The following is a 13,088-nucleotide window of genomic DNA, read 5'->3' as shown; positions in this document are numbered from 1 at the left end:
GATGGAGGGTTTGAAGAAACTGGCCAGAAGGATATAGGTGGTAAGGGGAGAGGGGGAGAGGATGCAGAAAGTGCCATGTAAATACAAAGCAGTTGCAAAAGTCATGAAAAAGGTTGAATGCGCAATCCAGGCTAGGTGTGACCCCTTCCTTCTATCAATGAATCTGAATGGAATACCTGAAAGTTTAGTTACTTCTGGTAATGAGATGACCATCCAAAGTCTCCATTCAATCCAAGTCTGACTGAGTCAGGTTTACATATGAATTCCAATTCAGCAGCTTCCCGTTGGATTTTGGTTTTGAAATATTTCTGCTGAACTACGGTGACCTTTAAGTCCTTGATGGAATGTCCTGGTAGACTGAAGTGTTGTCCTATTGGTTTCTGGATATTGCCATTTTTTATGTCAGATTTGTGTCCATTTTTGAGATAATGAGGGAAGCTCGTTTAGATGTGCAGTGGGAATTCTGAGACTCAGGAGTCCGTTCCACCTAATTCAACCGTTGTGACTTCCAGTTAACTTTCCTAGCAGCCCTCCGCGTAACCCACAACCATCTTCCGTTCCTTAGAAACACACATTCCACATTTCTCAAACGACCGCTCTCTTGTAAGAGGACCCCTAAGTGTGTCGGACAGAGCCATTCTCCCATCCAGGAAGGGGTTTACAGAAGCCTCGTCCTATTCTATAAAGAACCAATGGCGCTTCGCGCTCTTTTTTCCCCCTTATCTTGGCTTCCTTGTTTTATTTTAATATAGTCTTTTTTCAGGGGGCGGGGGAAGGGGGCGAGAATTAAAATAAGAATCAAGAGGGAGTGGCGATCTCCCCCCACCATTCTGGCAATGGTCCGCACCGAGTTTGGAAAGCTTTGCGCATGCGCAGGGCCGGGCGGCAGAAAGACCGGGAGGACGTTGAAGAGCAGGAGGAAGAAGAAGGTGGAGGCGGTGGCGAGAAAATGGCGTCGACGGGTGAGGCGAAGCCGGGCTGGGGCCTGTAGGGATTTGGTGGGGGGACACCAAGAGTCTCGAGGGATGGGAAGAAAAGCGAAAGTGAACGCTTCCCGCTGGGGGAGAAGGGAGAGAAAGAGAGAGCGCGCGGGCGGCGATACGGAGTCGGTGGGCGGCCGCGGGGGGGGGGGGAGAAGGTGGAGGCGGGAAGCGCGCGGCCTGCAGAGCAGCCTCCCCCCCCCGGTTCCCTTACCTAACCGAGAGAGGGAGGTGACGCCCACAGGAACCCCTTTTGTTACCCTTGTTATCTTTAGTTCATTTTCATATTTTATTTTTAAATTTTGCTTTGGTTTTTCCTCCCCGCGTGGCTATTTTTGAAACAATGCGGTCGCACATGATATTCGTCTCTAACGCAGATGTGCTCTTTATACATAAAGGCGGCATCGAAACAGATGCCCCCCCCACCCCGCGCTCTCATAGTGGAAGTAGATGACTATTGGGGGGGGGGCAGGCAAGAGGGAGTGTGTGTGTGTGTCGCTCGCTCTCTTACACGCACGCTCGTTCCATGTATTTTCTACTGGGTTACGGAGGGGTGGGTTAAATAAGACAAATGTGACCCTTTAACGCAAGTTTTCAAATCTCTCGAAAATTGGCTTGGATGGTGCCCATCGTGAGTTCTAATCATATTTAAAGCTTAGCTCATAAGAATGTTGGGAGGCCGCCATTCCCGTTGAACGTTTGCTTGGACTCGCTGGGAGGCCAGCGTGCTTCGGGTCGGGCTAAAGGCCCCGTTGATCTTGGCAGCGAAGTCAGGCACGTGTCTTCCCGTTTCTTTTCTTCTCTTGAAACCTGTGAGGTTCTGTGTGCAGACACTGGAACATACGAGTCTTTGGCCAGGCCTTTTTAAAATCTTAAGCATTGATAACGGCAATTGTGATAAACCCACTGGTTATCAAATACCATGAAATGCAGCAAATCAGCAAGGTGAAGACAGCAAACGGGGGTGGGGATCCCTGTGAGTGTGTCCAGTGGCATTGTCTAAGAAGGGGAGGGGGAGTGTAAAGCAAGGAATGGGAAATGGCTTTTACATAAATGTTTGCGGGTTAACCGTTATATTGCCTAAAAGGAAGGAGGGCATAAAAGATATCAGACTTTGAGAGGCCGTTCTGCTGCAATGTCTGATCAGAAGGAGGCCATCTTGATCTCACTCAGAAACACACCCCTGTACCCTTAAAGGCCCCTTTCCATTTCCTGCACTAAGCTGGAGTTGCTCTTCTGCTTTTCTTTTTTAAAAAATTATTTCTCTCTCCCTACCAGGATTGTTGTGTAAATAGAATATGCTAAACAATGTAAAAGGATTAGTCCTGATTCGAATAGTAGCTGCCCCCCATGGGGAGGGCTTGGAGGTCAAACGTGTATAGCAAAGAGGAGGGCTCTTGAAGTGGAGCCAGATTTTGGCAGAGGCCTTGTTTGTGAATCAGTTATTTTTTAAATTACTTTATGCAGTCATAGTGCCCAAAATGCAAAATGTATATCCATTAAAGAGTGTTGGTACTATGTACATATTCAATATAATAGGGAAGAGTGGTGATCAGGAAAGACTTTCTTTGAGGACAAGCTGCAAAATTGATGTGGACAACATGATCTCAGATGGATTATTCTGTGGAAACATAGATTAGGCCTCTAGGGGAAGGATGCAAACATTACTAAACTGGGTGGTTGGGAGGAAGGAAAGAGGGAGAAGAGATGTGCTACTGATTTTTATGTAGGAGGTGCGGAGTTAGTGTTCCAGATGAACCAATTTAGTTATTTTAAAAGTTCTGGCAACTGAAGGCAGACATTATAGTGGACCAACAATTTCATGTTGAGGGGAGAGCCTGGTGATAGTTAAACAAACTTTGAGTCCAGTGCCACCTTTAAGACTAACAATGTTTTATTCAAGGTATAAGCTTTCTTTTGCATGCACCTTGCAAATGTCCTAAGCTTGTTTACTTCCAAGTGATTCCACTGTGTTCAATTGGACTTCAAAAAGGTGTCCTATGCCTGGACCTGGATAGCCCAGGCAAGCCTTATCTCAGAAGCTAAGCAGGGTTGAATCTGACACGTACTTGGATGGGAGACCTCCTTGGAATACCAGCAGTCAGGAGGCAGTGGCAGGCTTTATTCAGCCATCTCTCTCAATATCCTCCAGCCCCCCAGTAGGGATCAGTCACCAGAGGTCACCATGACTTCCAGGTGCACACACTTACATGCACATATGAAAAATACAAAAAAAATACCCCCCAAAAGGTGTCCTATAACTCACTTATACAAGTGGTGAATGTGTGTGTTAAGCATACCAGTGGATTATAGTTAAACATCTACCTGAGATGCATGTTGCTTGCTCCATTAAACTTTTCGGTAGCACGTTAGAAAGCTGCACACAATTCTTGGCTGAGGTTGATGGAAACTGCACCCTCTGACATGTGACAGTCCCATAGGTCAGTTGTGTAATAATTGTAGAACTGGCACCTTGATTGTAGCTAATGTGTAGTCTCAAGAGCTAGCATTTCTAAAAGACATTGCAACTCAAACTAGTGAAGTCTTTCAAGTTGTTAGGACCTTCAGGAACTCTTATCTTCTCCCTGCACTGCAAATAGAAAGAGCAATCTTAACTGAATCCAAACTGTTTATATTTTCATGGTACAAAACAGGTACTATCCCCAATGGAAGTGAATTGTGCTCTGTTTAAGAATGCTCTGTGGCATTCTTAACAATAATGTTTGCTGTCTTATTAATTTGTATAATATTGACAATTAGGCCTCAGTGTAATTTGACACTAATTAGTGGAAGTGAATTCAGCCCAGATTCCCTCTGATTTTGATAGTCAAAATTGGGCATTGGCCATTTGGAGAGTTTAAAGAGATTGTGATGTGCAGAAATTGTGCTAAGATGAAGGCTTTGGGTACTATTATGATGCCATAAGACAGGGGTGGCCAAACTGTGGCTTGGGAGCCACATGCGGCTCTTTCACACACATTGTGTTGCTCCCAGCAGGGTGGCTGGGGAAGTAAAAAGGGAGGCATGCCTCCTCAATTGTTCTTCCGTTCCCCTGCCAGTATTCCCCTTCCTGGGTAGGCTTGAGATGGGGGGAGCAGAGAAAGAAATCAACTTTAACTTTAAATGTCTTGGCCAAGCCAGCCAGCATGGGGGTGTGGGGGTTAAAGTTGCTTTCTTTCCACCTCTTCTCTTGCCCTCATCTATTGGCTTTCTTTCCACTTGCTTTCTTTCCAACTTTATTTCTTTCTCTTTCTCCCCTCCCTCCCCATCTAAAGTTAAATATTACCGATATCTGTTTTTACCCCTTTTGTTTTTATGTTTGGTAGTCTCATTTAATGTTAATTAAAAGGAAAGTTGCATATTTTCCAGTAAAAATGTATGGGTCATATTGTTCATGTCTTGTGGCTCTCAAACATCTGACATTTATTCTACGTGGCTCTTATGTTAAGCAAGTTTGGCCACCCCTGCCATAAGGCATACCTTGGTTTTTGTTGCAGCAGACTGACATGGCTACTCCTCTGGGTTGGACTGGTTAGATATTGTCAGAAGGTTGTGACTTTCCATAAACTTCCTGACTGTATAGATATGTGGGTTTTTAATGTGGAACTTGTGGCAAAGCTGAGTTGGTGATATCTTGTCAGTAGTGGGGGGGGGCAGAATAAAGCTTTCTGGGTTTTTTAGTAGTGGAAGCTTGTAGTTTTCCTTTATAAATCTAAATACTGCTTCAATTGAAGTTCTTGCACTGGAGATCCTTTTGTCCTCTTGTGTTGGGCTTCCTTGTTTGAAGGGATTGCATTTTTGTATCATGTGACTGAAGACGTACAATTTACACCTCTGAAAACTATTTCTGTATCAGCTGTGTTGAATTAGACTACTTACGTGTTTGAATCGCAGGATAGAGATTTAAATGCTTGGATGAGGGGAAAGTATTTGTTGATTTTAACAAAGTAGTCACTCCAAGTTTGCCAAGTATGGATTTCTGGCTCTGCTTGTTAATGATGCCTAGAATAACATCTGCCATTGAGAATTGTTAGTTCTCCTAGTTTCTTAAAAGCCTTACTGCATGTATATTTTTAAAAGAGCCAACTGCTTGATCACTTTTACAATTAAAGGATAATATATATCCAAAAACATAGTCCAGTTTGAGTTACGCTGTGCTGAACAAGGAAGTGTCTTAAAATATGCGACTGGTGCTGGAAGTTAGAAAATTCACATGTCATCTCTGCAGGAGACCAGCGCCAGGAAAAAACACATCAAAGTGCATGTTTCAGGAGAAACATCTGTAGTTGACAACTAGGGGTGTGCGTTCGGTAAAGCCGAACCCAAAAAAACTTTTCCGGCATTTTTCGGGTATTTGGCATAACGAATCAGATCCCCTGAGCTGATTCGGCTGTGGAATACTGAATGCCGGAAAGCCCCCCCAAATTTTTAGGTTTTTTCTGGTTTTTTCCAGCTTTCTCTGGGAGACACTGCTGCCTGCCTTTTTCGCATCCCCATGGGAAACAATGGAGGATTGGAGGCACTCTCCTTGGATCCCCATGGGAAACAATGGAGGATTGGAAGCACTTTCCTTGGATGCGCCTACAATTGGACCCCCTGGTCCATTCTTTTCCAAATTTGGGAGGTCTTTTGGAGAGAGGCTCCAGGAGCTACAGTACAAATTTGGTGCCTCTGTCTCAAATCCCCTCCCCCCTAGCCCCCTGAATACTTGTTAGAAGATTTTTGCCCTTGACTACAATGGCCCCATAGGATATAATGGAGCCGAACATTTTTGGGAATCCCGAAAAATTTTGGGTACCAATAGAATACTGGTATTGGTATTCGGGTATATTTAGAAATAATCTGGCTTTATTATACCCGAATCTGGGAAAAAAACCAATTTCTTGAGGACCAAATAAAGTAGAAACTGCCTGGCCCATTTTTCAGTGAGAAATATGAAAACACACTAACTTACATATCACTGTGTCCCTGGGTATCAATACAAATGTTTTAGCATGGGTCATGGTTAAATTGTTCCAACTTGCTAGTATTTCAGAAGTCAGTGCCTTTTTTTTTTTTTGGTGCTTTTGTGTCTTTCACTCACCAATTGTGAACAACTTGAGAGTTTAAAAAGTCAGTAGCATTATTTTGGGAGTGTGCAGATGCTGTTGGCAGTTCTTGTATTTAATACCCAACACCTAGTTTTAGAGGGCCGGTATATATATCTGCCTGAATATTTTTTTAATGGCTGTGTCACAGTATTTATCAAAAATGAGCAGAAGGGGGATTTTCATCCCAGAACAAAACCAGGTTATCAAAGAAGTTGAAAAGAAGAAGAGTAGGTTTTTATACCCTGCTTTTCTCCACTTTAAGGAGTCTCAAAGCAACTCTTAATCGCCTTCCCTTCCTCTCGCCACAACAGGCTGCTTGTGTGGTAGGTGGGGCTGAGAGAGTTCTGCCGGAACTGTGACTGGCCCAGGGTCCCTCACCACCACCAGCAGGTTGCATGTGGAGGAGTGAGGAATAGAGATGTGAAGGCCCGGAAAAAACCCAGAAAAATTTGGGGGGAAACCCATTTTTTTCCTGAAGCCTTTTTTTTTTCTGAAAAATTGGAAAAATTAAAAAAAGAAAAAAAATTGATTATGGAACGTTTTATTTTAACCTGATGAATTAAGACAAGGTGTTCAAATATTTTCCAAATCATTTCTAATATATATATACATATATGGTATCAGATTGATCTAATTTCTGTGCACTGAGGACAAGCAAGTCCTAGGTTATAAACTGAACTCTCCAATGCAAGAACAAGATGCATTTCTTCCTTTAGGAGGTGTGATTGTCAGAAGAAAATAAAAAAGTTTCAGTTTTGTTTTTGCATGTGGGTGGGTATTCTGTTTGTAATAATTGTTTGGATACACTATATTTTAAATATGCTAGTTGTGATAATTTCATGCCAAGTAAAAATGTCCATAGTCATATTTTATGTTCCTAAAGTAACAGAATGACTTTCAATCTAAAAAAGACAAAAGAAATGCTAATTAGCATTTTTTTCAATTTTTCTGAAAATTTCCATTTTCCCCCGAAAAAAACCCGGGTTTTTTTCCGAGCTTCAAAATTTCTGGAAATTTTACATCTCTAGTGAGGAATCAAACCTGGTTCTCCAGATTAGAGTCTGCTGCTCTCAACCACTACACCATGCTGACTTTCAACTTTAGTTACATATATGGGTACCTTCCCCTAGTGTAAAAACCTTTTTTGTAAAATTAGTTACACATTCGGAGATGTAGATTACCTAATTAAGCAATTAATTAACACCGAAGAGAGATACCTATTCCATGTAAAAGTTTTTACATCTGGTAGGTGTAATTTAAATATATTTAGTTAATAACCTTAAGAATTACATTTTGGTTTTTTAATAACATACACAATAATCAATTTAAACCATTCGTTTTCTTTGTAGGATGTTCAGTGCTTTGGTCAGGCACATTGTAATTTTAACAAATTGTGTGTTGGGCACTGAACAAATTCAATCAACTGAAGAAGCCCTCAGGGCCAAAATGCATTTGGTGTACATGTATTTTATGTTAATAACTGTACCTGGTCATAGGAAAAATATGTGATATTCCCATGCGTATAAATGTAATTTTACCCCCCAAAAGTACATTAGGGTTAGGTACCTATATATTTAACTAAAGTTGATGGATTTTTATGTATATTTTTAAAATATTTACAATTTGATTAGAGATTCTGTGTTACAATTTTAGCCTTTTTTTAAAAATTGACCTTGATATTTCTACATATAAAGTTTTCTTTTTTCAGTCTGTTTGGTACCTGTGTCACAGTACTTGGCATAGCACTAACTTATGAGAATAATTGAAGAGCATAGGAATAGCTTTTAATGGCTTTCTAAGACTGTATTGATGTAGTCAGGGTGTGCTCCTTGAATGTTTCTTGGTTTCAACAGGGGAACTCACAAAACTGAAAGGTTTCAGTCTTCTGTGCATTCCCCAAAGATAAGCTGCTTGCATTTTCTGTACGCAGATTTCCAAACCTTGGGGGTGCTTTTCAGATGAAAAGTAGAAGGTGGTTGTAACAGATTTTTGAGCTCTTGTTTGATATAATGAATTGTGTTTCCCCCCGTCTCTTATACTTGGTTTTTCTGTCATCTCACCCACAGACTATAGTACCTATACCCAAGCAGCAGCCCAGCAGGGGTAAGTTGGCTTCTGTGAGGATGAAAATAGTATATTCTGCAAGGAAGCTATTAGGCTACTTGTAGTGTAATATTCATTTTAAGGGCACTGTAGAGATGTGATTACAAATGAATTGTGCTTAGTTTTTTGTTTTCACTGTATTAAATGATTGCTTATCAGTGTATTCATTCTGCATCTTCACGTTGCTTGTATTCTTTTTATAGCTACACTGCCTATGCAGCTCAGCCAACTCAAGGATATGCACAGACCACCCAGGTAAAATATAACAGTAAACAATTTCCCCTGTGAAAGCAACAGGAACAATGTATCTAATATAAAATATTGTCCCTGCAATCCAAAATACCTTATTGGATGGATTATTAAAACTACTTAAAAATACATTTCTGTAGCATTCTGTGAGTGTTTTGTAATCTTGAGGTTGCTGCTTCTCCATCACTATTGCTCCTGGCCCTTCCTTCTAGCTTTATAAAGGGGGGGAGTTTGGTGCCCTCAAGGTTGCCCTGTAGGGGGAAAAGGAAGTGACTGCCATCATAGTGCACAGCTTTGAAAGCACAGCACCTTACTGTTGTGATGGCTGTCAGCCCTGTCTCCAGCTGAGGCATGCCTGTTTCCATGCAAAGGGGAAAGTTAAAATATTCAGGGACTTCATTGTGAAAATTAAATATCTGTCATAAAGCCAAAATATTTTGCTTGCTGGAAGTTAAAAGTGAGTGACATATAGCACTGAGGGATTACAGCTGCTTGTTTATTGGTAAATTCTAATGTTCTTACCTCTGAGTAGTCTGTCTTTTTATTACATTGACTTTCAGTGCCTGGTATGTAACTCTGGGCTCTTCTGTGTGACATTTGGTGTTGGTCACTACAGCTGGTGAATGACAAAACAGTTAATTGGATAGGCCAAGAGCACTTTTAGTTTTTCAATGACTTCCTGCTATACACCTGTCTTGCAGATCTCTGTGGGTTTTTGTATTTTCCAAGGGGCTGTTTAACTATTTGCCTGAACAGGAAGATGTTCAGAGTAGAAGTAGGATTTCTCTGTCTCCTGTTATGTATGAATTACAGGCTTTTTGATCTGAGTTTTGCGTTTGGAAATCTTCTGTGTGCAATACCAAGTGAAATCCTTTTCTTCTGTGTGGCAGGCCTATGGGCAGCAAAGTTATGGGACTTACGGACAGCCTACAGATGTCAGCTACACCCAGGCTCAGACAACTGCGACTTATGGACAGACTGCATATGCAGGTTCTTATGGGCAACCTCCAACTGGTATGATTGTGTAGCCTGTGTTCCATTTCATGGGGGTGGGGGGGAGGCTAAGCTCATGGAAGGGTGGGAAGTTAACACCTGAAAGGAAATTTCACTTGGCGAGCTGGGTCACATGCAGATTCAGGCGTTGCTGGTCAAATACTACAGTTGAACTAATGGGAAGGGGGAGTACTGGTGTCTTTTGTGCCAGTACTGTGATTTTCTAAGTATTTCTACTGCTTGAGGAATAGAATGATTCAGAGGATTGCTTGCCTGTTCTGATGGTATGCCCTCTACTTCTTGTCTTGTGCCTTCCACAGTAGAAGGGACCAGTACAGGTTTGAATATCCTGCTCACTTTTGCATGGGAAATGCTGTTCATCCTGTCTAAATTTATGGTGTTAACCCTTTAGGCATTTTACGTCTAGTAACAAATCTTGTAATAAGTGTTCCATGCAGGATGATTCAATTTTGCTACTTGTCATTTATAAGCACCATAGCTATATAAATAATAATAACGATGCAATTTGTGACCTCTTCCTGAATATGTAACTGTATGGCTATAATTTGTGCATCAAAATGACAATTGTTGACTGAGATATTCAGCCTAACTGAACTTGGAGATCTTTGCCATTTCCTAAAGGGTGAACAGCATGAGTAGACATGTTCAGCAGTTGCTAACATCTCTGCATGTTCCATGTTATTGGTTCCTCTTTCAGACATGTATTTCAGTGTCATCATAAATGTTTCGTACATTATTTTGCTTGTGCTGTTAAAATTGGAGTTCTGTTCATCCTGATGTTTTATTTTGATGTCCAAAAAAACAGCCAAACTTCGAAAGATGTACAGTAACCACTTGAACCTATGGTTTGAATTAAAAATGCATGCAAGAACATTTTTGGCTAATAGCATCCAGCACGTTTTTCCCATTGTACTTAAAATCAATACTTCTATGAAGCAGATTACCAGCTTTTTAAAAGAGTGATTGAGGCTGAGTCAAAAAAATTGCACCATTACCACACAATTACTTTAAAATGTTTTTCTTTTTTTGACTTCACAAAATTGATAAATAGGTTTTAGTTTTTAAAGAACTTCAGTCCTGCTAGAGCTGCCTTTTTGGAAATGGAATAGGTTCTAAGATGAATATCCCGAATATTCAGGGAGGTATCTTGAGCCCTTGGTCTCATATGTATTCCTGGTGTTTACTGTGTGGAACATCTGTTGGCTTTGATACTTCCTCTGGCCCGAGCCGCCCTGGCCAGCGCCACCGACGTCACCTTTTCCCTTGCCAGCCTCTATACGCCGGCTGCTCGCCCCTCCCTCCGCCACGCTTGCCACCTCCACTCGCCCTGGCCATGACAACGGCACCAGGAGGAGGAATCTGAGGTGAAGGAACGTGGAGAGGGGTGCCGGGAGGGAGGCGGCCAGCGGCAGCGCTGTCGCCACCCCAGAAACAGAACATCATGGGATGGGCAGGCGACGCTGATGGGAGGGGAGAAGGTCGGGGGCCTGAGGGGAGACAGTGGACAGAAAAGGGACAGGAGGCTGATGGGTGGACCGCCATGAAGGCGGCCTGTAAGCCATTGGATGCACCAGCATCTCTCCTGCAGTCTCCACGAAGTTGTCGGGCGCCATGGATGCTCCAGCGGGCACTCTTACAGGGAGGCAGGAGGACGGTCCCACCTGGCCTCACCGCAGCCTGGTTGCTCCCTCCCGTCCCGAGCCGCACTGGCCTGCACTGTCAACGCCGCCTTCTCACCCATGGTAGCCTCCCTCCGCGGCCTGCTCGCCCCTTCCTCCACCACGCTCGCCGCCTCCACTCCGCCTGGCCACGACACCAGCAGCATGAGAAGGGCTCTGAGGTGAAGACCTGTAGGAAGAGGCGGCAGGCAGCCAGGAGGAAGGGAGGCGGCCAGCACCGCGGCCGCCCCAGATGCAGCACACTCCAGCCAGGGACGCAAACGACAGCACAAGGCCACCGGGATGGGCAGGCCCCACTGACAGCGAGGAAGAGGGTCGAGGGCCTGGGGGAGACAGTGGAGGGGAGACCATCAGGTCCCTGAGCGGACAAAGTTCAAGATAAACAATCATGGGCCTCAGGGATGGACTGCAAGCCACTTGACTCCACAGGGGAGGGAAACACTGCCGGCCCAGCCCGTAGCACCTTGACAACAGCCTCTTGGAGGCGGGGGGGGGGGGGCTCTGTCTGCTCAGAGTGCCCATGGAACTGCTGCTGGCTTGTCCCCTTGCCCTGCCGCTCACAGTGTCTGGGAACGGGAAGAAAGTGGCGGGCCAGGGAGAGGAAAGGCCCCACGTGTAGCTACAGCTTGTTGTCTCGCTTCCAGAACGGGCTTTGTTCCTAGTATGAAATGTTTAGAAGAACTTTCTTACATTTTCTAAAAAGCTGCAATGTGATGTTATATCTTCTGTTTAATAATTAAATTGTTAACTGAAGGTGCCAAAGTCCTTAGTTAACCCTTGACCTGTGTTTACACACACAAAATTGAAGACCCTGGGTGTAAATGGAAGATTTTGGAAAAACATTTGTCTTAAGCCCAGTATGGAGAGATTTAAAGGGAAACTGCTTAATGTTGGGAAACGATTTAGCTTTGCCCAGAGATACCTCATTCTTTACAGTGATGGCATAAAGCTTGGCTTGACTATCCCAGTTTACTACAGAATATATCTTGCACGGACATAAAGCACCTTAGGCTTCTTTAGAAAGACAAATATTTATTTCTGAAGGATAATTTTGAGATCCTCATTTTGATTGGGAGCTAAAAAACTACATCAGGTGTTGATCAGTGGCTTGAGCAAGTCCAGTGCCATTCTTGATCTTTTCCCCCCATGCTGAGGGCCATATGAGGCAACTCTCCCTCCCCCCCATAAGTTTACATTCCAAACAGGACTAATGTATGCAACATTATAATATGTCTGGTCAGGGACTGTGGCTCAGTGGTAGAGCCTCTGCTTTGCATGCAGAAGGTCCTAGGTTCAGTCCCCAGTTTAAAAGGGTTCAGGCGGTAGGTGATGTGAAAAATCTATAACAGACCACAGAGAGCCCTTGCCCGTCTGAGTAGACAATACTGATTTTGATGGACCAAGGGTCTGATTCAATATAAGGCAGCTTCATGTGTCCATATGTCTTAAAAAATAGCAAATTGAAGTTCAAGGATAGTTACAGCATGCTCAATTTTTCTGCATTTGTGTTTGCAACAATCTTATTTAATGGTTTCAGTTTCTTGAGTTTATTCCTATATTGTGGGCTAAAGGATCATTATAAAAATAGTCTTGGGAGTTGATGGTAAACCTTTCAAGATACTTACTTCACAGAAATGTTCAGAAGTATCTGCATATAGAGCTGGATATTGTGGGCGAAATTAAAGTATTTGCTTTCCTTTTAATTTTCTCTAATCTTGTCAGGAAGCCTCTCTGGAGTTCTCTGTTGCATAAATCTTTCTCTTCAAGATTAGTGATCCCTGATCAGAGTTTGATAGTTCACATTACTTATAGTCTCTGCTCAGGTGTGGCCAATCTTAGAGCTTGAGACAGTAGCTTTCAGTACAGTGACTTGAATAGTATTTCCTCAGTAATGTAATGCTATTCAATTTTGTGTGCTTTTTACAATCCTTATCTAGTCCTCGTGGGGGGAATGTTGATACTGTGATTCCTAT

The 13,088-nt window shown here is 43.0% G+C and overlaps 1 protein-coding gene across 8 annotated transcripts in view; it reads left to right on the top strand.

The window, feature by feature from the left end:
* The first annotated feature begins 889 nt into the window (after positions 1-889).
* Positions 890-13,088, top strand: part of EWSR1 (EWS RNA binding protein 1) — a 25,811-nt gene continuing 13,612 nt past the window's right edge. For 4 of the 8 annotated variants that reach the window (XM_015406045.1, XM_015406040.1, XM_015406043.1 and 1 more), the window contains exons 1-5: positions 890-962; positions 8,137-8,173; positions 8,377-8,428; positions 9,313-9,436; positions 9,736-9,753. In XM_015406045.1, the coding sequence (XP_015261531.1) occupies positions 950-962; positions 8,137-8,173; positions 8,377-8,428; positions 9,313-9,436; positions 9,736-9,753 (244 nt within the window). In that variant the 5' untranslated portion in view covers positions 890-949. The remainder of the gene's footprint in view (positions 963-8,136; positions 8,174-8,376; positions 8,429-9,312; positions 9,437-9,735; positions 9,754-13,088) is intronic. The other 4 variants (XM_015406046.1, XM_015406042.1, XM_015406044.1 and 1 more) reach the window with 1 other exon arrangement.

This window comes from Gekko japonicus, unplaced genomic scaffold, assembly GCF_001447785.1.
Source record: "Gekko japonicus isolate JY-2015 unplaced genomic scaffold, Gekko_japonicus_V1.1 scaffold431, whole genome shotgun sequence".
NCBI lineage: Eukaryota > Metazoa > Chordata > Lepidosauria > Squamata > Gekkonidae > Gekko > Gekko japonicus.
This window is presented reverse-complemented; position numbering and strand designations above follow the sequence as displayed.